Source organism: Hippocampus zosterae, chromosome 21, assembly GCF_025434085.1.
Source record: "Hippocampus zosterae strain Florida chromosome 21, ASM2543408v3, whole genome shotgun sequence".
NCBI classification, from domain to species: domain Eukaryota; kingdom Metazoa; phylum Chordata; class Actinopteri; order Syngnathiformes; family Syngnathidae; genus Hippocampus; species Hippocampus zosterae.
Genome location: NC_067471.1, coordinates 6,370,103 through 6,394,964, shown reverse-complemented (window position 1 = coordinate 6,394,964; position 24,862 = coordinate 6,370,103). Strand labels below are relative to the sequence as shown.

General features: G+C 48.2%; 1 protein-coding gene across 1 annotated transcript in view; it reads left to right on the top strand.

The window, feature by feature from the left end:
* The first annotated feature begins 7,125 nt into the window (after positions 1 to 7,125).
* plxna4 (plexin A4) overlaps positions 7,126 to 24,862 on the top strand; it is a 98,603-nt gene continuing 80,866 nt past the window's right edge. The window contains exons 1-3 of the mRNA XM_052055458.1: positions 7,126 to 7,659; positions 14,620 to 15,965; positions 22,484 to 22,666. Of these exons, the coding sequence (XP_051911418.1) occupies positions 14,718 to 15,965; positions 22,484 to 22,666 (1,431 nt within the window). The 5' untranslated portion in view covers positions 7,126 to 7,659; positions 14,620 to 14,717. The remainder of the gene's footprint in view (positions 7,660 to 14,619; positions 15,966 to 22,483; positions 22,667 to 24,862) is intronic.

The window sequence follows — 24,862 nt, the reverse complement described above, 5'->3', positions numbered from 1 at the left end:
CCGTTAATAATAACAAGACAGAACCGTTTTTGAATTGAAACGAGACTTGGAGCAATTCCAAAATGTTACTCAACTAAATATGTGTTACAAGCTCGCGAGACGTTGAAAAATAGCATTGAGGGGGGGGGGGGGGGTTCATCCTTTCTTGAGCCAAAAGACGAGTGACTTAATTAGGGCTGCTCATGTTCATCAAACTTAAATATTTAACAGGAGGAATTCTTTTGTTGAGCCTTGACCTTACCCCCCCCCCCACCCCCCTCGCTGGGCTCATTAATATGTTGTTGTGATTGCCGCGGTTGCTCTTGACCGCCGCCCGCCTGCAGAGGGGGGTAGGGGGGGCGTTATTGATTTTGATTAAGCCGACATCGTGCTTTGTGCGAGGCTTATCAACACTCGAGTGAGTGTGAGTGTTGGAGAAGCCCGAGGGTCTGCGGAGAGGGTGGGGGGGGGGCAGGTCCGTGCAGCGTCTCTTTGTTTGGCGGGTGTCAGCGCAGCAGTTTGTCTTGAACATTGGCACGGTCTGTTTGCTTGCCTTGCGTTATTACTTCGGATGTTAGGTGCCGAGCGCCCGCGCGCAATGTAGCGCTAGTACGCTAATTGTAGTCAAGAAGAGCTTTCACTATCGCAACCATCGGCGGACACGCATCCGCGTCGCCAGCTTGTTATCCGTTGTGTTGCACACTGCAAAATTAATTTGGGTGTTAAAGATACCAGAACTTTTCTGCTAATGACATTGGCTTCAGGGTGATAAACATTCCTCAGCACTCAGGCGAAATTATCCCGGTGTGGCCCTTTAATGAAAAACCATTAATCATTTATTGTTTTTTTTTTCTTCTTCTTCTTTCTAAAACTTCTTTTGCTCAAGAGAGTTTGTGCGTAGACTTTTTTTTTTAACCCCTCTGGGTAGTTTTGCTGGAAACTATCACCTTGCAAGTTAATGATGCTCTGGATAAATCTATTATTATTATCGTACTTCATAAAAATAGTAAATCAGAGGATAAAGAATATATGCCTGTGAATATTCTTATACTGCCTGTCTACATGTGTTACTTCAGCATTCAAATATATGATGGACAAAGGGATGTCACGCCGCGCTGAGTGATGCTATTTGTCCGCTCGTTTTTGCCCTTTTGCATTGTCTGTTAAAAATCATGACGTCATAATTTGTGTTTCCCTCGTACATTTGCCTCTTTGAAATCATGATGTGCAAGATGACGGCATCAACAAAAATAGACCAGCAGCAGCAAATTTTACCTTTCCCCAACAACAATAATAATATTTTTTGCACTGCTTGTGTTTATGTGGGTGCTGTACTCATTTGTCATGTGTCACTGAGGTGTGTGTGTGTGTGTGTGTGTGTGTGTGTGTGTGTGTGTGTGCACGTTAGGGAGGACCAAAAAACGTGGGCGGCCTGTAATCACCACACACAGGTCAGGAAGTGACCGCAAGCGCTTTGGAAGCGCCCACGTGCGCGCACGGTCACGCCGTTGAATAAAAGATTTCATGTTTAAGTGCTGACGTTTTGCATTTGAAATCAGCGCGCAGGTTTTCGGAGACGGCAGACCGGGCGGAAAAACGCTATTTCACTGCGGCGACGGCTTTTTTTTTTTTTTTTCGCGCTGCAGTTTGCTGCCTGCGGCCGGCCGATTCTCTTAAAATAATATGATTAATAATATCACTATAAAAACAGCCAGTCGTGCGTTGCGGGAGGATAAAGAATATATGCCTGCGAGTATTGCTAGCAGCGACGAGTCATCAGCCCATTGTTTTGAAATGCTTGTTCGCATGACGCGAGCCGACTCAACATGAAATGAACAGCCTGAAAGGGAAGATGCGGGGTGCGGGGGGGTGGAAAGGGTCAGACGGAAAACCAACTCATATGCAAGTTGACAGTGTTTGCTTAAATCCTAAAGTAGTCGAATCAGCGTGGAGAAGAAAACGCCATCCAGTTTCCAATTCCCCAAATCAAACAAGCGCCCATTAAAAGCCTCGCCGCGGTCGTCGTCACCTCGCCAATTCCATTTTCCCCGCAAACGCACCGCGTCTCAGCCCCGAGACGTAATCCTTTGCTTCATTTGCATCCAAATAAGACAAAATCCAAGGGATTCTTATCAACCATCACAGCCAATGCCACTGTGCACTCATCAACGTTTATCAGCGTGCAAATCAGACTCTTTTAAACGTTCTTTTTTATTTCTATTTTTTTTTTTTTTTTGCGCGTCAACAAAAAGTCTGTGAAGGACGCGCGGCGCACAGGAAAGAAAAACAAGAACAACACGCTCGGCTTTAAGCACGGAGCAGTCAATAAATCGTCTCCCGAGTTAGCTCGCAACAGTGGCCGTTTCAAGCCTTTGCTTTAATTTGTCCCCCTTTTTCTCTTAGTTTGTCTCCTTCGGCGGCCAGCAACATAAATCCACGTCAGGCTTTGCACATGGCGTGTAGCAGTCATTCCGATGTTGACCGAGTTGCGATTTGCGCTGTGTGGCGAGCGCGCCGAGTGCACGGAACCAATCAAATCGGACACTCATTGCATCTCCGACGTCCCAAGTCACAAACGTGATTAAAACATCTCCTGTCTTGACAGTTGATTGAAAATAATGAGGCCGGTTGAAAAATTCCACATCATGGACATGATTGATGGAGCGATCAGCGGAGCCAACGTTCGCATCCTGTATGTATCTTGCGTGTTTCTCACTTCCGGGGTTTTATTGCATGAGAAAAATGATAAAAGAATATATCGTGGATGGTAGATAGAATTGGCGTTGTCTTATGCGCGCTTATATTCACGTAGTAATTTACACACTTCCCTGTTGCGTGTCAGTCGTGCGGTTTAGTCGTGATGTGGTTGGTGTTTGTCGTTCGTTGGCGCGGTTAATTAAAAAAAATTACTAATTAATATTTATTTACTGTTTACATTCGCTTTGCACGAGGCGTGGTCAAGCTACCCAAATCCGAGCGACAGAGCCGTGCAGGAACGAGACTTCACGTTTTTGACAAATTATTCTGTCGATTAACCGAGTAGTTGGTTATATATATAATTTAATATAATATATCTATCCATCCATTTTCTGAACCGCTCAATCCTCACTAGGGTCGTGGGGGGTGCTGGAGCCTATCCCAGCCGTCTTCGGGCAGTAGGCGGGGGACACCCTGGATCAGTTGCCAGCCAATCGCAGGGCACACAGAGACGAACAACCATCCACGCTCACATTCACACCTAGGGACAATTTAGAGCGTCCAATCAGCCTACCATGCATGTTTTTGGAATGTTGGAGGAAACCGGAGCACCCGGAGAAAACCCACGCAGGCCCGGGGAGAACATGCAAACTCCACACAGGGAAGCCGGAGCTGGAATCGAACCCGGTACCTCTGCACTGTGAAGCCGACGTGCTAACCACTGGACTACCGGGCCGCCTTAATATTATATATATATATATATATATATATATATATATATATATATATATATATATATATATATATATATATATATATATATATATATATTATAATATAATTTGCATGATGAAGCATTTAAAAAAAATGCACGTGCAGTGCAGGTTTTATTTTGGTCCACTTTATATGGCTTTGAACCCAACTTTAACCAGCAGTACCGCCACCTAGTGGACTGGAGGGGAACTGCATCACTTTACACAGAGGTCTGTGCTCAGAGCATCATTCCAGTTTTTGTTTGTTTGTCACTTGGCATTTCTAATTTGTGTCCCCCCCCCCCCCCCCCCCCCCCCCGGCGTTCAAGCCCCCGGACCATATGCAGCACCCATGGGTTCAACCCTTTAGAGGGACTGTTTGGAACGGGTCTCCGGAGACTCGACGGGCAGAACTCACCTGGTACACACACACACTAGTGGACGGAAAGGCCAGATAGACAGACAGACAGACAGACGGGCGTGCAGCTGCTGGCCTGACAGGGAGGCTGACGGAGAGAATCCACGGATGGGTAAACACACACCCACGCATTCACCAAATAATAGTATCAAGTCATCAAAATGCAAAGTAACTAATTACGTGACACCATCAACTGGGGCCTCGCTGATTTATATAAACACGAATGTCCGCCTCAAAAAACATTTACCATTTGACTGCGCCTTGCTAACCAAATCGATGTAATTTTGTGCATGTCATTCATAGCGCAGGAGAGCTCACTAGGGGGAAAAAAAAAGAAAGAAGATACTTCACGCAAGAGGCCGGAAAAAAAAAAAAATTGTATGGAGATGGACACCGCACATCACCATTGGCAGGTTTGGATATGTCACCATTAATACAAACACAATTTATATGTCGGAATTGAGACGCCCGTTCTGGTCGACATTTTGTGGGTATCGGGAGCAAAATGATTGATTGTCACGAGTGGGGGATGAGGAGTTAGCGTGCAGCTGTGTTCAATGCGACATGTTCTCGGGAGAGTTGCATAGAATGTCATCGAAAAATGAGTAGAGAGATATTGTCAAGGGGGGGGGGGCGGAATGGATACTGTAACAGATGTTTGATGGACATCTGCGTCTGGGTGTTGACGTTTGCAAAAGGGGGTTAGGAAGACCCCTGGGATGTGTGTACCACCATTGGGGGGGGGGGGGGGGGTTCATGGTTTAGATGAGGCATGCAGCTGCGCTTAGAGGGCTTCAGTGGCTTCATTCAAATAGGGACCCTCGCGCACTTGGGGGGCAACGTTGGTCCAACTGCTGAGACGACACCATGCCAGCTGGCGGCAGAATGCCCTCGCCCCCCCCCCCCCCCACCCTCCGACGCACACTCGAGTGAATTTGAGGCGGCGACTTCATCAACGGCATTCATAAGTCAGCGTCTCATTTGCAAGACAAACGGGCCAGTGGAGAAGCTAGCGGGCGAGCTAACGTCTTTCCAATAACAGTGCAGATAGTTTTATGGTAGGTTTTGGGATAAAATGCCAAAAGGAAAAAAAAAGTGGAGAGTAAAATTGTAAACCTTGCAAAAAAAAATTATAGGATGTTTTACAAAACCAATTAGAAATTTCCGCTGTATTTTATTTTCTGTTCCCTACACTCACAAATGATCCAGAGCCAGATGAGGTGGCTTGGGCATCTGATTCGGATGCCTCCTGAACGCCTCCCTGGTGAGGTGTTCCGGGCATGTCCCACCGGGAGGAGACCCCGAGGAAGACCCAGGACACGCTGGAGAGACTGTCACCCAGCTGGCCTGGGAACGCCTCGGGATCCCCCGGGGAGAGCTGGAAGAAGTAGCTAGGGAGAGGGAAGTCTGGGCTTCCCTGCTAAAGCTGTTGCCCCCGCGACCCGGCCCCGGATAAGCGGTAGAAGATGGATGGATGGATAAACTCTCACAAATGTTATTTTAGGATGTTCAACAAAAAATGATGCACTGATTTAGTAGAAAATGGAACATATATGACTTTCCCCCGCCCCTTCTTTGTGCACTTATAACCTGTTAATGCATTGATTTTGTCAAACTTACGTGTTTTGCATTTTGGGGATAAAATTTATGAAAACGACTCGTACTGCTACTCTCACAATGATTTTGTAGAAATCTAGCTCAAACAGCGCAGGTCGCCTCGCTGTCGGTGGTTTCTGATTTGGCGTTTGCCGCACACCAACGCTCATTGCAGAAGGTCATGCGATGATGATGATGACACGTCTATTGTCACAGTGGACGGCGGCGTTATCGATTTGCTGAGCTATCTGATATGAAGATCTGCAAGACTGTTGATTTAACCCGCTTGAAGCTAATAGCTTTGTCCATATCGATGCATTTATGGCCTTCAAATGAGTGGCGAGATGCCTGCAAATGCGATGCGGTCCTTGAAATCAATGCGCTGTCAAGGAGATTTGAGCGGAAATAGGACCCCGCCATCGAAACAACCGTGATTTATTGTGCGCATTGATTTAGGGTTCTGTCACCTTCAGAGGTGACATTGATCTTGAAAGTACGTAAATATTGGTTATCGTTGATCTCATGTGGTCCCGTGTGTTGCAATGGCAGACAATTCAAGGGCTTTGTTATTTGATGATATGCGCACACCCACTGTTTTTTTTTCTTTCAGATTATAATTCACGAACGAGTAGACCAGTCAAAAGATGTATCTCTAAGAAGAAGAAAAAACTTCATCATGTTGCATATTTTGTAAGCTTTATGTTAACAAAAAAAAAACAAGGCACCCAAAATTGCCGTTCTTGAATCGTGGGCGCACACGAAAATATGCTCCCAGTGACAGCTCGGAATTTTTTTTTTCTTTTTAGCTTAAAATGACTTCCCCTGACTAGAATCCCATGTTACATTGTCACCAAAGGTTATCAATAAAATATCTGAAATAAAATAACAATAAATTTGGAAAAAAAATCCATTCCCCAAATAATTACTACAAGCATAAAATTCTAATTAAAATATATTAAATACACACAGTACAATATTGTGCAAATAATTCAAGAAAATCCCAAATAAAAATATATTATCTTACAAATAAATTCTTGGAAATAAATTGAAAAAAAAATCTGACCAAATAAACAAAATCAACAAAAATCAAATCAACCAAATTTATTAAAAAAAAATAAATAAATGCGTACATTAATCCAAAATCAACCAATGAAAATACAGTGCTTTTATTTCTTTTTTTTTTCTTTCCTCCCAGGCGCACCATTCATTCCGACCACGGCTGCCTGCACCGCCCCTCTGGCCTTTAGGTGGCACTCTGATGCAGGAGTTTCAACCACGAGGATTCCTTTTTTTTTTTTTTTTTTTTTTTTTGGAGAGCTCTCTGCAGGCTGAAGTCAACTGGCGAAGGAGGGAGAAATGCTGCAGAAGCCCCCAAGAAGAGACATTCAAAATCACATTTGCGCCAATGGAAAAAAAAAAGGGTGCGTTTGAGCCTTCCACCTCCACCTCTTTCAAACCGCACGCCGTAATGAGGCTGCTTGAATACTAATTGCGCTAATTGGACCTACCCCTGAAGCATTTAAAAGCTCATCAAAGAGCAATATTTCAGCCACGTTGCCTCTTTATGGAAATCCCCCCCCCCCCCCCCCAAAAAAAATCATTCTACTATGGAACCCAACTCCCCCTTCTTTTATTTGCCTGACTTGTGCACGGAACGTCCTCCTCTTTTCACCGTGAAGGGCAAAAGCGCCCAACTCGAAGGCATCCCTCTTCCTCCACCCCCCCCCCCCCCCTCGCTTCTCCCTCCGCCCCCTCGCCTTCCTCTCACTCCCACTCTGCTGCAGCCACCCCCTAAGCGTCACTCGAGCAGGAGCGCCGCACCGAGTCGCATCCCAAAACTCTCCGTGCACACGCGCTGACGTCCTCCTCCTCGCCCCCCCACCCCCCTCACCCCCCAGTGCTTCCTCCGCCGGGGCATGGCAGGTGCGGCGGCCGGCCGTGAGTGCACGCTGAGCGGCGTGTTAAGCTCCGGCTGACTGGAGGATGCTTCCGGAGCTCCGCCACTGCAAGCTCGTGGAAGTCTTTTTTTTTTTTTTCTGGAGGGGGGGGTGTGTGTGGATTTAAAGTGGACTCGCTTCCTGGGCAGGATTTAATCGAAGCTTCTCTCATTTTTGTGTCTGGTGGGAGATAGCAAAGAGGATTTTTTTTTTTTTTTTTTGGACGTGCCTCTCTTGCATCCGCAGTGCGGCTGCGAAGTGACAACTGCAGCGTGTACAGGTAAGCAGGCAGACCTGTCTTGGGCTTGTTGGAGGGATGCACCTGCTTCACCCACTCGAGCTGAGGTGATGAACGCAGCATGCTTTTTAAAGCATGCTGCATATTTTATCGCCTGCGCTACGGTCGAGGAAGCTTTTTTTTTTTTTTTTTTCAAAACAAACCCGGTGAATATGAATTATTCTCTCTGTGTTTTGAAAATCGGGGAGCTCGTTTTCACGCACTTCTTGCTTTTCGCAAGGCGATTCAGCAGGGAAAGTTGGCCGAGAGGCACTCGGCTCACCCGTACTAAAATGAAATCACTTTGAAGGGGGATTTTTCATTTAAATTTTTTTTTTTTTTTTTGTCGTCGAGCCATGCTTTCTTTTTTCGGCTCGGTTCAGACGCGCAAGTATGTGTGTGTGTGTGTGTGTTCAAAGTATGTCCGGAGGTGTTGCCGCAACCCGGGAGGGATCGGTGTTGCTCTCACGCCGCCCTAATCCAAAACACAACATGGATTTGTTTACTCTTGATGACACGCTGCGAGAATATTGTTGAAAATACGCCACGTGCAGAGATGGCAACTTCACGATCTGCAAATTTTTGTAATCAGGAATAGGAATGCCACTCTTGCGCGCTCTTTGACGTCAAAACTGGCCCGTTAGTGTGCATTACCACCGGCGAGGTCCCCGGTGAGGGAAGAGGGTAAACATTTGACTCCCCAAGGAGGAGTTGGATAATCCGATCTGGCCCCGGGGCGGGCAGGAGGCTTTATAAAGCGAGTCACTTTTTGACCTATGACCTCCACCCTCCCCGTCCGTCAGGCGTGGTGTTATGGTTACGAGGGAGCGTGGCCTTGTCAATATCGCTCCTCACTGATGTTTAATCTCGCTCGGCAAACGTGACGTTTGGTGGCGCTGGGGAGACTCGGCGGAAGCGTTTTGCGTGTGTGTGCGTGTGTGTGTGTGAATGAAGTGAGATGAACACGCCGGTGAATGATGAGGCTGTACGGCGGGCATGAATGGTGCACTGTGTTTGTTCTGCGACCACGATTTAGCCTTTATCGACAATGTTTTGCCTCCTGTCACCTTTTTCCAGGCTTCTGATTGGCAATCATGGTCCTTGCGTTCAGGCTTATGGCGCCACCTGTTGCTTGGGGCACAATTTTTTATGAGGAAATAAAATTGAGAAAATCGAATACAGTAAAAAAAAAAAAAATTCTGAAGGCAAATAAAATTAAAGATATATTTTTAGCCATGGGGAAAAAAAATTAATGTATTTAATAATTTTTAAAAATGTAAATAAATTAATAAATAATGGGGAAAAAAATTTAATGTGTTTAATAATTTTTAAAAATGTAAATAAATTAATAAATAATGGGGAAATTTTGTAATGTATTTAATAATTTTTAAAAATGTAAATAAATTAATAAATAATGGGGGGAAAATTTAATGTGTTTAATAATTTTTAAAAATGTAAATAAATTAATAAATAATGGGGGGAAAAATTTAATGTATTTAATAATTTTTAAAAATGTAAATAAATTAATAAATAATGTAGCAAATATTTTTGGGAATTGAGACCTTGAGTTAGAATATAAAAATAAAGGTTTGAGCACTCATCATATGTCATTCGACAATGGGCATAGTCGTCTCAGTCGTGTTTGAACATTTTTAGAAAACAAAAAAAATCCAATTGTTAGCAAGCACCATGGGCACCCCGCGCCCTTCAAATTGCGATTGATTGACAGGCACTTCATTCAAAGCAGGCACATCTCTGTCCACTGATGACCATAATTGCTTCCAAGCAAGTCATTTAGCCTCTGTGGATGCTAATGTGGTGGGGCCTGCAAATTGATCCTTGAGGATCTCCGGACAAGAATGGAAATCGATGCCTTTGTAAACACCTTCCTTGTCATCTGTGTGCGCCTTGCTCAACGCTTCCAGGAAGCGTTGAGCTTCCTTCTGACGACCTCTTTAGTCGATTGTGTCCTGAGGGGAACAAACAAGAAAGACGAACGGGATCGCACGGCAGCGTTATGTTTTGAATGTGACACGAGCGATTTAGTGAGGCTTACACTGCGGTTTGCATGCTTTTCACAACGGTCACCCCCTTTTTAAGACTTTCGTGATTTTTTTTTTATTCCCTCGCTCTTTTGTTGATAGGATTTGGAAATGTGTGTGAACGCAGTGACTGACTCCGAGCCAGGCCCCGCTACTCCCCCGCCAAGTGCCGGGGAGAAGTTAGTAGCGTTCCTGGAATGAAATGTTTTCATTGCTTGTCGTGTTCTGGCCCGGCTCGTGACTGTTTGATTGCGGCGCGAAAGGCTCTCTCATGTATTTTCCCCACCTTTTCAGCGGTGAATTGCGCTCATGGCCGCTTGTTTGTTTGAATGTGACATCATCAGCCGCAGAGACTCGTAAATGTATATAATTGCTATGCGTTAGTGGTTCTTTGTGTGTGTGTGTGTCACCATTTTGTTTGTTCGGGGGGTAATTTACTCACCCTTGAATTGACACAACATTCTTTACGTGTCCCCATGGTAACATGCTTTGCCAGCTCGAAACTTCTCGGAAATTGTCCTTGGCCGGTAAGAGAGAAATGATGTGTGGCTGCGTTAATGTTGGATGGCAGTGACTGGAAATGCACCAATGATAAATGATGAGTGTGACAAAGTGCAACTTTTGGACATACTAATGAAGCTGAAACCCGAAAAACGTACAACACAATAAATAAACGACGCACCACCCCTCATAAAAGCCACTTTGGCAAGTGGTTTTCAGTCCTGAGCCTATACAATGCTCGTTGTTGTATTTTCATCCGACATCCAAGTGACTCCGAGCGTTTCAGCTTTTCCTCCGCTTCCTTTGTGTCCATCTGTTTTGCATTGTCACACACAGTTCATCCAGCGGAGCTTTGCTTGTGTCGATCCGGGGGCCCCGGCGGCAAATCTGGCAAGGCGTGCTGACTTAGTATATGTTTGTCAGAGGCTCGCTGTGTCTCTGCTGGGCAAAAAGCAACAGCGAGGCGATAGAGCCGGGTGGAAAATCAGTGCGCCAAAACATAGGCCGTGACCGCGTGTGAAGCGCCGAAAGTCGGGGGGGGTGGGCGAGTGGGGGGGGGGCAATTTGCATCCTCTCACTTGTAGCTGTGAAGGACGACAGGCGGGCGGGCCGGCGAGCTGGCTCGGAGAAAGCTTGTCTGATGTGTTTATGCCACGGGCTTTTTTGAGGGCTGCGGTTGCACACGCGGCGAGAACATCTGAAGGGAGACAAACAAGCGGGGAGGCGAGGCAAAAGGCCCAGTAATGGAGTGTAAACCTGCCCTATGCTCACTTTAAACACCTCCCAGCGCGGGGGAAGGACTTTAGAGGAAATGTATAAATCAAAACTTTTGACTAATAAGTCCGTGCAATTAAAATGGGGGCTTTGCAATTCCAGGCCGACTCCCGGCTTCCTGCCCTGCTCTTGATTGGACGGTCACAGGTTAGGAAACACAACCGCAAAAATAGCTTGTGTGAAAAACAAACATGGATGTAGAACAATACGCACAAGCGCATTTTCTTTATCTTCGCAGAGAGCAACTCATCGCGCCATCATATGGTGCAGTCTGGGCCTTCTATTTCAGATTTATACGCACAGCGGCGCCCCCTGGTGGCCAAGGCACGTATACCAGCGGGAGCGGCATCATAGCCATTGAATTGAAGCAAAACTTCCTCAAGGGGGCGTAAATTTGTTCATGAAGGCCCACGTTTGGTTCAATTTTAATGTCATCGAAAACAACTCCTCCTTGCGTCCAGCTGTGCGTCTTTAAGACTCTTGCTCATCAATGCTCTGGATTATAAGGGGGGGGTACGCCGTAATCCGGACGCTACCAGCCAACCATCCAGATGTGCTTGAATAAAACCGACCCGAATCACGTTTTTTTTTTTTTTTTTTTGTCCGATAGTTGGCAGCAGACTCTACGACGAAGCGAAATTTTGGCGTGGTTGATGCGGTTGAAATTAAATGTTTCGTTCTAATCACCAGCACAAAGCCTTGTAAATTATTCAAGCGTTTTGTGGCTAAGCGCTTAATCCCGCAGATCAAATCTTCAGTCTTCTCGCGAGCAGAGATTGGGAAATCAGATAGGTCAGTGGCACACAGATTCACATGGAGATGGATGGCAAAACCCCCCCCCCCAAAAAAAAACAGATCGTTTGCGTTGAAAGAGTTAAAAACAGCCTCACTTTAACACATTGTCAACTTCTGAGTAGGGTGCGAGAGAGGTGAAGCGGGGGTAAAACAGGCCAAAGTGCAGGGAAAAAAAACTGGAATAAAACAAGTTGCGTACAAACCTGTTGTCAAGTTCCGCTGACAGTCACCCCCCCGCCCCCCCCGCGCGTTCCCTCCCAACTTGTCTCCACTCGATTTGACGGCGATACGATCCTGCGCACAGCTTCCCCTCAGGCTCCCTGTGTGTGTGTGTGTGTGAGTGTGTGTGTTTTCACGCACGGTCTCGGGGCACGGCCCGCTAACACTGAGCTGTGATTACTGTTATTATTTACACGGGGACTCGTTTTTGGATGTGACACTCTCTCGCTTTTATACTTTTATTCAATGCACACACACCGGCGTACCCCCCGCCCCCCAACACCAAATCATCTCCCCTTTGTATCGGGCCAATGTTATTTTTCAACTAAAATACAAACGCAGGACACTTGATTAGTTTGATAATATCCCGTATTTTAACCGCACTTGGAGGAATGATTGGAGAGGGTATCGTAACGCTAACGAGAGCGTTAGCGATCGATTACAGGGAATTACGCAAGAGCGGCTTTTGGAAAATAATGGCCGCCGCCGCAAGGATACGTTGAAGCGGCGTTGTTTTTCGACGCTCCTGAAGGGGCTGGAGTTTCATTTCCATTCTTGAATTGGTTTTAATAAGCGAAGGAGGGGCAAATATTACACAGATGGGGAGGAGATGGGCAGATGTCGGTTAAAATCCAGAGGGCCCTCCGGTTGGCTCGTTGCCTGGCTGCGCTTCCTTTTTTTTTTTTTTTCGGAAACATTCCAGGAATGGAAATCGGAGGGACGGGAAGACTTTTTTTTTTTTGGTGCTTGTCTCTCTCTAATATTGTATGATCACTTTTCTGCGGGACGAAAAACACCATGTCCGGGCGGGCTATGCCCTTTCATGACCTGGACGAAGGAGAAGGAAGCAGACGTTTGATTTGTCGTTAAATACCCACTCGTCCGATACATATATATATATTTTTTTCGTCTTCATGATATCTGTGTTGGATTAGACCCTCCCCACTCCCTCGATCCAGAGTGGGTATCCGGTGACAGTAATCCACGCCGCTAATCCGCGTCTTGATGTAAACGCCCAAGGACGTTGCGGCTTCATCCTCGCCGCCGCCACCGCCGCCTTCCTCGCCTCCTCCTCCTTCTGCCGCTATCGTCTTCCTGAGAGGAATGAGCGTGCCATCTGTCCAGGGTGTTAGCTTAGCCCCGCGTCAGGCCTGATGGCTCAATCTTGATTTATTTCCGCCTTGCGGATGGAAGGGTAGCTAGCCGGGATTAGCTCAAGGGTGCGGCTTCGTTTCATTGTCGACGGGCGACGATAAACAGCTGAAATTCGGGTTGTCGACGCTCCGGGTTGTTTTCTCGCGGTTCAAGTTTGCTCAGGCTCAGGAAAATGCGGGTGTCAATCCCAGGAGTGGATTTTATCGGAATAATTCGCTTTCCCATTCACTTGTTTTGTTCGAACGTTTAAGCAGTTTAATGAAGATGCTATCTTCATTTGCACGTCATCATCTATTATTTTTTTTTAATGCACTTAAAGACTTGAGTCTTTGAATAGAAATGGATCATTTTGTCAGGCGCTTGCTTTTGAACGCCACCGCCTCCTAATTGTCACGTCTCACCCCGGGCCCTCCATTTTGCGCCATCATCTTCACTAAAGCTAAAAGGAGCGTCCTGACAGATCCATAAAAGATTGTCTGACTGCTCTGGTGAAATTGGCCAATTTGATCTTTGATTATTGCTAATGGTTACTCATTATTTTTATTTTTATTTTTTCTTCTGGGTTACAGGCATGACTGAACCTCAAAGATCGATACCAGAAAACGGTTACAATGGGGGAACAATTGGGAACAAAAAACCAAAACAAAATCGGTGGAGTTCGATTTGAATGCAGATTTCAGATTTTCAACGCTGATTCCAAAATTGCAGTAGTTTTTTTTTTTTGGTCAAGTTTTTAATCGCCACATTCGACGATCGTCGGAGCCGATTGGACTTGTTTGTGCAGTCACCATCGAGACCATTCGGTGAGAGGCGGGTGTGGATCCCGCTAGGCCAGTAAATATCGCCAAACGGAAAGATAGCTTAGTAGGAATTAAACGAATCCCAAACTGATCTCAGATTCGATCAGAACAGCCGTCAACCCTAACGTAACCAAAACGGCATCCCGCGGTGTTATCATTTCGAGGGGCTCATCCCAATTCCATCTCGTGGCCTCTCGAGAGATTTGGGACTCGTTACCTCGCCAGGAAATATGTAGCACGGGGGAAGATCAGTCAGATTTTTATCTGTTGTGCAAAACGTAGGCTGCCGGGGGGTTTAAGCGTGCCGCACAGATGATCCCGGCGGGGGGAGACCTAACGAGCGGGTGACATTCGCGAGGGAGCGCCGTGTTTACAGGAAGTGCTGTTATTTCCCGCGGTAGTCCTCCTTGCCACGCAGAACGGAACGTCATTGTTCGGATTCCGGCTCGTGACATATCGATCGGGCTTATTTCTGCTAGCGCTAGCGCTTTCCCCGATCCTTAATTATCGCTCCTCTTTTGTGCTCGTTTGTAAAAGACAAAGCCGAGTCAGCCGTTGGGAGGCGGCGGAGGAATCGCCAAAGGTTGCAAATTGCGCATTCTGAGAGGAGCAATCGATACGTTGGTTCTTTTGGCGAAATCTGTGCCGCTTCTGAGCGTTTTCTTGTTCCCTTCCAGGTGCATCATGCCCTTCATCCGGAAAGAGGCTTGATCCCGATCGGCCGGACTGTGCCCCCGTCCCTTGGTACTCGTGGTCCCCCGAGGCAGGCACAGCCATGACGTGCCACGGCGGGACGCGGACCTGCTTTTTTCTCTGCTGCTTCCTTTCCACGCTGGCGCCGCTCGCCACATCCAGGACGGCGTTACGAGCGCCGCCGTCTCCCGGGTTCTCTGGTTCCCAAGTGATCACGGCGTCTCTGGAGGAGGAAGAGTACGCCTCGTTTCGTGCGGAGAACCCCGAATGGACATTCAACCACTTGGCGGTGGACTATCGCAACGGCAACGTTTACTTGGGGGCGGTCAATCGCATCTATAAACTATCGCCGGGTTTGGAGGTGCAGGTGTCTCACGAGACCGGGCCGGACGAGGACAACCGCAAGTGCTACCCGCCGCGGATCGTGCAGCCTTGCGGCGAGCCGCTGACGCTCACCAACAACGTCAACAAGATGCTGCTGATGGACTACCGGGAAAACCGGCTGCTGGCGTGCGGTAGCCTCTACCAGGGCATCTGTAAACTGCTGCGCCTGGATGACCTCTTCAAGCTCGGGGAGCCCTTCCACAAAAAGGAACACTACCTCTCCGGGGTCAACGAGAGCGGATCCGTGTTCGGCGTCATCGTTTCCTACGGCAACGCCTCGCCGGACATGCTGTTCGTGGCCACGGCGGTGGACGGTAAGCCGGAGTACTTCCCCACCATCTCCAGTCGCAAGTTGGCCAGAAATTCCGAGGAGGATGGCATGTTCGCTTACGTCTTCCACGACGAGTTTGTGGCCTCCATGATTAAGATCCCGTCGGACACCTTCACCGTCATACCGGACTTTGACATTTATTACATTTACGGCTTCGCCAGCGGAAGCTTCGTTTACTTCCTGACGCTGCAGCCCGAAATGGGAGGCGGGCCCAGCGCCGGCTCTTCCTCGGCGGGCCGAGAACAGGTCTACACCTCCAAGATCGTGCGCCTGTGTAAAGCCGACACGGCCTTCAACTCGTACGTGGAGGTGCCCGTCGGCTGCGTCAGCGGCAATGTGGAGTACCGACTTCTGGAGGCGGCTTACCTGTCCAAAGCCGGCCCCAACTTGGCGCGCTCGCTGGACGTCGCGCCGGACGACGACGTCTTGTTTGCGGTCTTCTCCAAGGGCCAGAAAAGGCGACCCCGGCAGGAGTCGCAGGAATCGGCCCTGTGCGTCTTCTCCCTGCGCAAAATCAACGAGCGGATCAAAGACAGGCTGCAGTCGTGCTACAAGGGCGAGGGAACGCTCGACCTGGCCTGGCTCAAGGTCAAAGACATCCCCTGCAGCAGTGCGGTGAGTAGCCATTTAAGTGTCCCCTTAAAACTCATTCGCTCCCAAAGACGTTCCTAAACGTCTTTTCGGACTTGGTCCAGAATCGGCCGCTACCGAATGACTTAAAGACACCCATGCAAACGCTCATCTCATTAACGGGCTGTGATGAAGTATCGCCAGGTGGAACGCCTTAATGAACGGCGTTTTCTCGGGTGGGTTCGCGCTCCTGTCTCCGTATGATGTGATCTTCACGATCCACTCTGCCTTTTTTTGAGGAAACAATGCGGCCCGAAGCTCAGCCACATTACCATAATTCCATTCCCCCTCCTGTAACAACATTACAAATTCAGTGATTCAGTTCATCACACACACACACACACACCGAAAGCAGGGTTAAATTGGGTGCCGAGTGTTTGGACTGCTTTCAAAGTCCCGAGCTTATTTCTTCTTCATAAAATCGGGAAAAAAAACCCAGACCCTGCCGTACTAGTTTGCTTTCGAAGCAGTCACTGCTAAATTAACCCTTTAATGCAACAATAATAGATAAAAATGATAACTGGATCCTCGAAGGTCCTCAAAATGATTTTGGACAATCTTTAGCAATCGACGATCGGGTGTACCTGCCGGTGAGAGCAGACGCCTGCGCTTTAAGAAAAAGAAATCATATTTTTGACGACGTTCCATTCAACAAAACGACACTTAAAGTTTACAAGTCAGGTGTAAAAAGGCTGGAATAAGATCCCTGCGTGAAAAGGTAGCGATACAGTTCTACATTCAGCGGGAGGATCAAGAGCAATTCCCACAGATGCGACGATCGTCAATAAATGTACCTTGTCTGGTTCCCGATCATGTTTCGGAATTTGTGGCCGTGACCTTCGTCGTCGACAATCTTGGGATTTGACCCTTGACCCCTTCTGCCATCACGGCGTAAATCTGGGAAAGAAGTCTTTGGTTCGGGCGCACGTGCCGGACCGCCGTCGTCTGGCCGCTCGAGGGCGGGATAAATCACGCCCGGCAGCGGATGTGTCAGCAGGCAGGGGAAGTGCGCGTGCGTTAGCGTGCACCGGTTAGCGCCCCGAAGAATTGGAGGCGGCGGACGCTGAGGGGGATAAATCACACACCCGCTCATCCGCGATACCGCTCGAAATAAGAGGCTTCATGAAATTTTCATTCAATATTTCACACCAAAAATATAATAGATGGAGATCTCATTCGCTGCTGCGTTCCCAATTCCGTGGGGGGGTTTCAATCAAACACGTGTAATGTTTATTGATGTTTTCCCTTGCCGTGGATTAAATGCGGGTGTCAAAATAAGTCAGTCGCAGACAAAAATTAATATTTTTCATCTTGGAGGGTTTTTTTTTCCCGCTTGTTTGTTTGGTCTGAGATTTTAGCTGACATCAGTCATCCATATTATTATTTTTATTTTTTTATTTTTTGCTAGCATAAGTTTCCACCCCATAAAAATCTAAATGACAATTTTGAGAGTTACAACTTTTTTTGCATCCTTGCCACAGCGAGGACATCGTGATTTTGTCACATTTATTTATTCAATTTGCAAGGGCCAGCATCGAGGTGATCCAACACCATCACGGGTTGGCCCTCGGGCCAGCGGGCCGCCGGTGATGTCGGACCTAGCTTCTTTCAGTGGCATTTAGAATTTTCACGCAAAGCTTTCCAATGACGATGCCACATCAAATTACTGCCAAGAACGAAGCCCGGGAAATGCAAATTGACTTGTAAACACCGTCGCCCCAAACATTAAAAGCAATCTGCATAAAAAAAATGTTTTAACAGCCGTCCTGCCCATCAAGTCTTTAAAGCAACACCCGCGACTCCTCAATAAATCCTCCCCAGCCATCTGACGGCGGCAGGGTACATTTTTGATTAGTTCACAGCCTCCCGATTAGATGGCGCCAGTCTATTAACGCCCGAATGTCCACAGTATTTACCTTGATTAAATTCCGACGCCGGGAGTTGATGGGTCCGTCGTAAAAAAAAAAAAATAATAAATAAATAAAAGGGGCATAGGCACCCACCCCTCCCCCCTCCCCAGATCACAGTACTCAGAAGATGAGAGCATTATGAAATTAATAGATGGCGTCGTTTCATCGAATTACATTACCGTGGTCATTTTTTTGGGGGGTCTTCAATTAGATGTGGGAAAAACCCGCAACCTCATTATTGAATATTCCCGACGGACCCATGGGGAGCGCGGTTTGTCTCCTCCTTTTGACAAATGCCATGTTTCATCGATGTCATTTATTTATTTTTTGTTATTGAGCAGACAGTTGCTTTTACAGGGAAAAAAAAAGCGAGAAAAAAAAATCAGTCATACGATCTCAAATCGGAATTCACGTCGCGAGACGATCGGGCGATATTTAATCCAGCCACGAACGACGTTGCCTGGTACAAACTGCCAGATTGTTTCTAGAGGATTGCAGTGATTGGATAATGTTCGCAGCATGAAGTAATCCTCGATCGGATTAACAATGAAGCCATTCTTCCTCTTGCGATTATTCTTTATTATTATTATTATTTTTTTAAAGCAGTGCTGAGCTTTAGATCAGATAATGAAAAGAAAGCGCTTTGACTGACTTTGTGACCGCTCCCCCCCCCCCCCCCCCCACCCCAGCCCAGGGAATAAATCAGCGCATCCTCCTTTGCTTTCCATAATCTGCTCAGAGAGCGAGGAAGCGGGAGATGATGATGGGAAAGGGCGACGCTCGCCTTCCAAAATGGCCGCCACGCTTGGCCGAGCCGCATAATGCACAGTCGGAGTCTGCGGAAGGGGCCCCCGCGTCCATAGATCATCGGCCAAGTGGCATGTGACCTATAAAAGCAACCCCCTTGCGCTTTACATCTTCGCTCGGTCAGCAGAAAAAAAACAACAACAAAAACTAATTTCCATTCACTCAAATTTTGAATTTTGCCGACTGGGGCTTGGACTGGGACTTGCCGTTTTTGTCCGTTGAGTCAGTCTAGGCCACATCCACAGGAAGTGAAAGGCAAGTTCATTCATCAAGACCATCCAGACTGCCCCCCCCCCTTCTGCCCCCCCCTACTCCACTCGATCCCACTTCCATATCCATCCATCCACATATCCGGCTCGCTGGACCGGCTTGCTAATTAAATCTCCATATATGATACCACTTGCTAAAGGTCAGTATTCATCACAACATCATTATTTTGCGATTAAGCAAACCGCGGTCTGGCCGGCTGCGCCCCATCCGAGGAACGTTGGCGCGCGCCTTATTTCGGGATTTGGGGAAAGCACTTTTGTGAGATAGGAAGGAAAAATATCACACTTTGCCGCGCAGCTTTAATTTTTTTTTTTGTCTCGCGCGCCCTAATTCTCAGCGGTGTTTATTCTGAATTAGCACCCTGTTGCCGATTGTGTGTGTGGGGGGGGGGGGTAGAGTCACTGCCCACCACCCTCCCTAAATTTCACCCTTTGCAATTCAAAAAAGTGCTTTGTACCACATGACAATGTCGATGATGACTTCGCCTTCGAATTACGGATGTATCATCTAATTACAATGAGCGCGGCTAATCCTTTTTAGCCGGGACATAGTTCTGCCGATCATCTTGACAGGTCAGCAATTTGCCGTCGTCGAACGCTGTATTATGTAATTATATACTTTAACAGGCGCTACTTTTTTTTTTTTCGATCGGGGATGGGGGTGTGAGGGGGGGGGGCGGAAGATTTCCCCTTCAATCATGGATAACGCGCGGCCGCACAACCGCTAGCTATTAATGCGGAATCATCGCATTAGCGCACGGTCGTCATCCAAATTTGTGGGGGTGGGGGCGGGGGGCAGTACAAGAAAATGGACTCTTCGGAAGCATGTAAGGGCGCTACTTTTTTTTTTTTTCGATCGGGGATGAGGGTGTGAGGGGGGGGGAAGACGTCCCCTTCAATCATGGATAACGCGCGGCCGCACAACCGCTAGCTATTAATGCGGAATCATCGCATTAGCGCACGGTCGTCATCCAAATTTGTGGGGGTTGGGGGGGGGGGGCAGTACAAGAAAATGGACTCTTCGGAAGCACCTAAGAGCGGAGAGGCGACATGAAATGAAATTTCCTCCGCGGTTGAATATGTGTCATTAACTCTGTGAACCGGCAGCCAACGGAACGGGGGGGCCCTTGGTCGCCGCGCCAACCCCAGATTAGGCTATACATCAGAGAGCATTGGAGAGCGGATCTCTTTCAGTCACCGCTAATCGCTTTTTCGCACGGGCCCTTTCTCTTTCTCGGAGCTCGGCGTGTGTATATATAAATATATATATATGCTGATACCCCCCCGCCCCCTCCACCACCCTCCCGCCCCTCGTCCATGCGGTCCAAGATCTCGCTCGCAGGCGCTACATGAGCCGAAAGATGGATACGGCCCGCGAGTGACCTGATTCTGCCTCGGCTTCTGGCCGCGGTCCAAAAATAGGAAACTACGCTCTGGTGTCGCCGCCTCTTTTGTTGCGAGTGACTCGGTTTTGCCTTTGCTTGTTCTTGGGGCTCAGTTCTGGCAGTCTGAATTGATTTTCAGGTTCAGTTTTTGATCCGTCCATTCATCAAGTCGATCAAAATGCCAAGCTAGATTTGGGGGGTTTCAGCCATTTCATTCTTCTGTTCATCTGTTTTAAGATACCAAAATTATTTTGGGGGGGTTCCAGGTTCCATCCTGAGTCTGATCCGGCTCTCGTTCCATCCATCAGTCCACAACCTACAATCGGGGGGTGTCAAACTCATTTTTGTCGCGGGCCACTTTTGAGTTACGTTTTCCCTCGGAGTGAAACCACCAAAATATTTTGGTGCATTATCGCGTTATTACTCGTAAGGAGAACGAACTTCTTGATCAATCTCAACGTCATGTGATAATTTGACGGTCAATTTTTTGCAAATTGACACACGGGATTTTCTTTCAGGGGGCCACATAAAATGATGTGGCGGGCCGGATTTGGTGCGCGAGCCTTGAGTTTGACACCTGTGACCTACATCAACCTACCTGCCTAATTTTGGGAGAATTTGTTTTACTCCATGATCCAATGTATCGATATTTTCAGCCATCCACCCATCTATCCGTTAAGTCAATCAAAATCAACCAAGCAAAAAAAAAGAAGGCGGGGCTACGGAACGGCGATCAAACATTCGTGTTTTTCAAAAACACATCAGCATCTTATTACCGCCGCCTGGATATTATTTGCTATTGTGACCCGGGGCGTCTGTAGCGCCGCGAGTACCAATGTCATGTTCCGGCGGCGGCGGCGGCGGCGGCGTAATGAAAACGTGTCTGCTTCCTGACAGACAGAAAAGTATATTTCACCAGATTGCAGCAGACGCGCTCACGAAAAACGCACTTGACGAGATGGCAGATGTGATTGGCAAGCGGCTAGAGTAATACGGCGAATAACACGGCGCGAGAGGTTGGGGGTTGGGGGGAAGGGGGTGGGGGAGGGGGCGCGGGAAGATTAGCACACAAATGTGCGCCGACACCGATAATGTCAAGTGATTTATTTTGGATTATCAAAAGCACTTTTGCAGGCTCGGAATCGGGTAATTGCTCTTGACAGCAGTGCCTGCGTTTATTTTATTTTATTTTTTTATTTGTTTGTTGTCGATGTTATTCTCTGAGGAAGCATTTTAATCATGAAGGCGGCGAATGAGACAAAGTTTTCTATCTGTTCGAGCCGGTTAGCTTTTTAATGGCTCGCGAGAGAGTTTTCTACCCGAATCGCCTTGGCGTCGATCGCTGTCTGTGGCGATCGTCAATTTTGATCGGCGATTAGTGATGATCATCTTGTTGTGTTTTTTTTTTTTTTTTTTGTCTTTCGGTATGAAAAAAATAATTGTAGAGTCCATTGTGGTGGACAACTGTGACATTAAGTTTGATTGACGTAAGCGAAAACAACATTCGAATAACTGTTTTGACCTTTGACCCCTATCCCGCTTTGCATTTCAAGCAAATGAAAACTTACGTTTTTTTTGTGTTTTTTGTTTTTTTTGTCAGGGCAATAATTAATGTTTGTCCTTCCGAGTGCCAAGTGGTCACGTTCCACTCCGGATAATGGACTTTGTGCGATGCACCGGACCATAACTCAAAGCCTTCCTTCTATCTCGACTTTTTGGAAGGAAATGCAAAGGCGTCATCACCTGCCGAGTCTTCCCCCTGGCATTCAATCACACGCCGGAGCTATTCGTCACACCGTGCCGCTCGCCTCCTAAAAAAAAAAAGTGTTTTCAAATCCGACCTCGCACCCAAGCGGAATAATGACCTGTCCCCAACGCCATTATTCTCTTATCAAAGCCCATACGTCATTCTTCCCCCCCCACCCAGAGTTGCGACTGACATCAATATTGTCTGGCGGACCGCCACACGCAAACGAGAAATGGGCGTCGGATCATTTTTTTGCCGGGACTTGGGAGCAGGAATGTGCCACATGCTGCTTCACCATGCTAATATGATCTGATCTCACGTAAAAAGGATGTCAATCATTTTTAACGCTGTCGATATCCCCCCCCCCTCTCCCCCCCCATTGCAGCTCCTGACCATCGACGACGACTTCTGCGGCCTGGACATGAACGCGCCACTCGGCGTGTCGGAGATGGTGCGCGGCAAGCCCCTCTTCTCCGACGCCAGCGACAAAATGACCTCGGTCGTGGCCTACGTCTACAAGAACCATTCGCTGGTCTTCGTGGGGACCAAGAGCGGACGCGTGAAAAAGGTAAGCGGGCGAATCGCCCTTAACCCCCCCCCCCCCGAAACGCCGCAGAAAGGCGGCAGATTGACTTTGGGGCAGAATCGCTGAGTCGGCAGTATTTGTGCGGGGGCGTGCGTGCGATGAATTTGAGTTGTGAGGAAGCGGAGGTGTGATCAGGAGAGCCCCCGAGGGGGGGGGGGGGGAGGGTTGATTCCTGTAAACCTATCTGGTGCCTCTCGACATCCTCCTTGTCCATTACGACCCCCCCCCCCCCCCACACACACACATGCATCCTCTGCATCATAACTCTACTTTTTCTCCACTTTTGGACTTCAATCCCAAACCCCCCCGCCCCCCATGGGAGAGGGGGGAGGGGCGGAAATGGGAGCCCACGTCAGCATGTTGCAAAAGTTGCTCGACAGCACACATCAGCATGTTGCAAAAAAACCGATTGGACTTCTTATCTGTTTCTTCAGGCGCATTTGGAGTTCAAATGCAGTTTCTTGACTTTGTATCCGCGCAACTAAGGAAAAGGAATTTGACGGTCCCTTGAAAAGCAAACCGGGGGGGAGGGGGGGGGCTTTTTGTACCATGTCGGTGGACGTCGCCGCACACTTTACGACAAGCCCCCTGGCCGAACACGATTTGTTAAGCGAAACATGACTGGGATAAGCCAGATTTGTGCCTGTTGCGACTAGTGCCATGACCCCCCCCCCTCTACCCCCCCGCCACATGACCCCTCGGCCCTTCCCGGGGGCTAAGGGGATGACGCTCCGCTTCAAGGTTGCGATCGGCGAGCGCTAGCTTGCGTAACCTCATGATGTACGGCCGTGGCTGTGACTAAACGGTGAACCTCGCAGACCCCCCCCCCCCCCCCCCCCCCGAGAAAACTCGTCTTACAAGCGAGGGAAGGTTGAGCTGGAGGACAGACGCCCGTGTCTTGAAGATTTGCGGCGACGAGAAGCGAAACCGGAGAAATATGAGCGAGCGCTGCCAAAACACACACCCGCACACACCCGCACATACCCGCACGCGGGTGATTTTGACACTGTTAGTTATGCTTGATTACCGGCCCCTTCCTGTGTTTGTTTTGCTGTTTTTATTGCCCGCGGGAGGGGGGGGGGGGTGCTCGGCTCGGGCGACGCTCTTTCTCGTAATAACCATCGCGCTGCGGAGCGACTATGTAATCATATTTTATACCCGCTGCTCACGTATGATAACGAGCAGCAAATTTAGCGTCCGCGGGTAATAAAAGCGTCGGCGCTCGTGAGCGCCGCCTCGCTTAGAAATACGCTCGGCCCGCTTTTCGCCGGCCACTCGTTCGTTTTTGGGGGGGGGGGGGGGTTTCTGAGACACTAAATGTCAATTTTGATGGGAAATTTGGTTATTTGGCCCGTTGCCATCAACTCGCGGCCACATGGCGGACATGTCGGTGATCGATACGCCGCCCGTCGCACCCGCGCGCAACCCCATTACGATCCAGCGGATGCCCTCGCACGCGCTCCGGGCTCCTCCCCGGTCGTTAAAGCGTATACCATTAGATGACATCACGGGCAATAAAAGACAACAGCATAACAATAAAAGGTCCGAGTCTGGGTCCACCTCCTTTATCAGTGACTTTATAAGCCCCCCCCTCCCCACCCCCTCACAGCCCCCCCCCCTCCTGACTTAATGGATGTTGATTTATATACACTCGCCCACCGCAACTTGTTTCATCAATAAGCCCCCCCCCCCCCGCCACTTTCCCTCGGTCATTTTTTGTGTGTGTGGAGGGGGGGGCGGGGGGGGCTTTTAACTGTTATTTATGGTGCTGTGAGCGACACATCCGTCTGAATAAAAATGAGCGCGATGGTAAAATAGAGTGGCTGGACCTTAATGCATCAAGCTCCCTTTGATGACATCAGCAATTTAAGGGGGGGGGGCATCAGGGGGGGGGGGGCGTAAGCGAATTAAATTTGGCGCTGTTCGTGAAATGTTTATATTTGACAAGTTATATATTAATAATATTTTTGCTCGGCCCGCCATTGTGACATGATGATGATGATGATGTCGACAAAAAAGGTCAAAGGTGACGAGCTAGCTCATTTTGAAGACAAGCGCTAATGTTGTCTTACGTCAACCGGATCCGAACCTTTTCGGCTGATTGGTAACATCACCCGGTGTACATCCTTGTCAGGCGTTAATGGCGTTTTCAGTCAAGTCATAAATCCCCCCCCCACC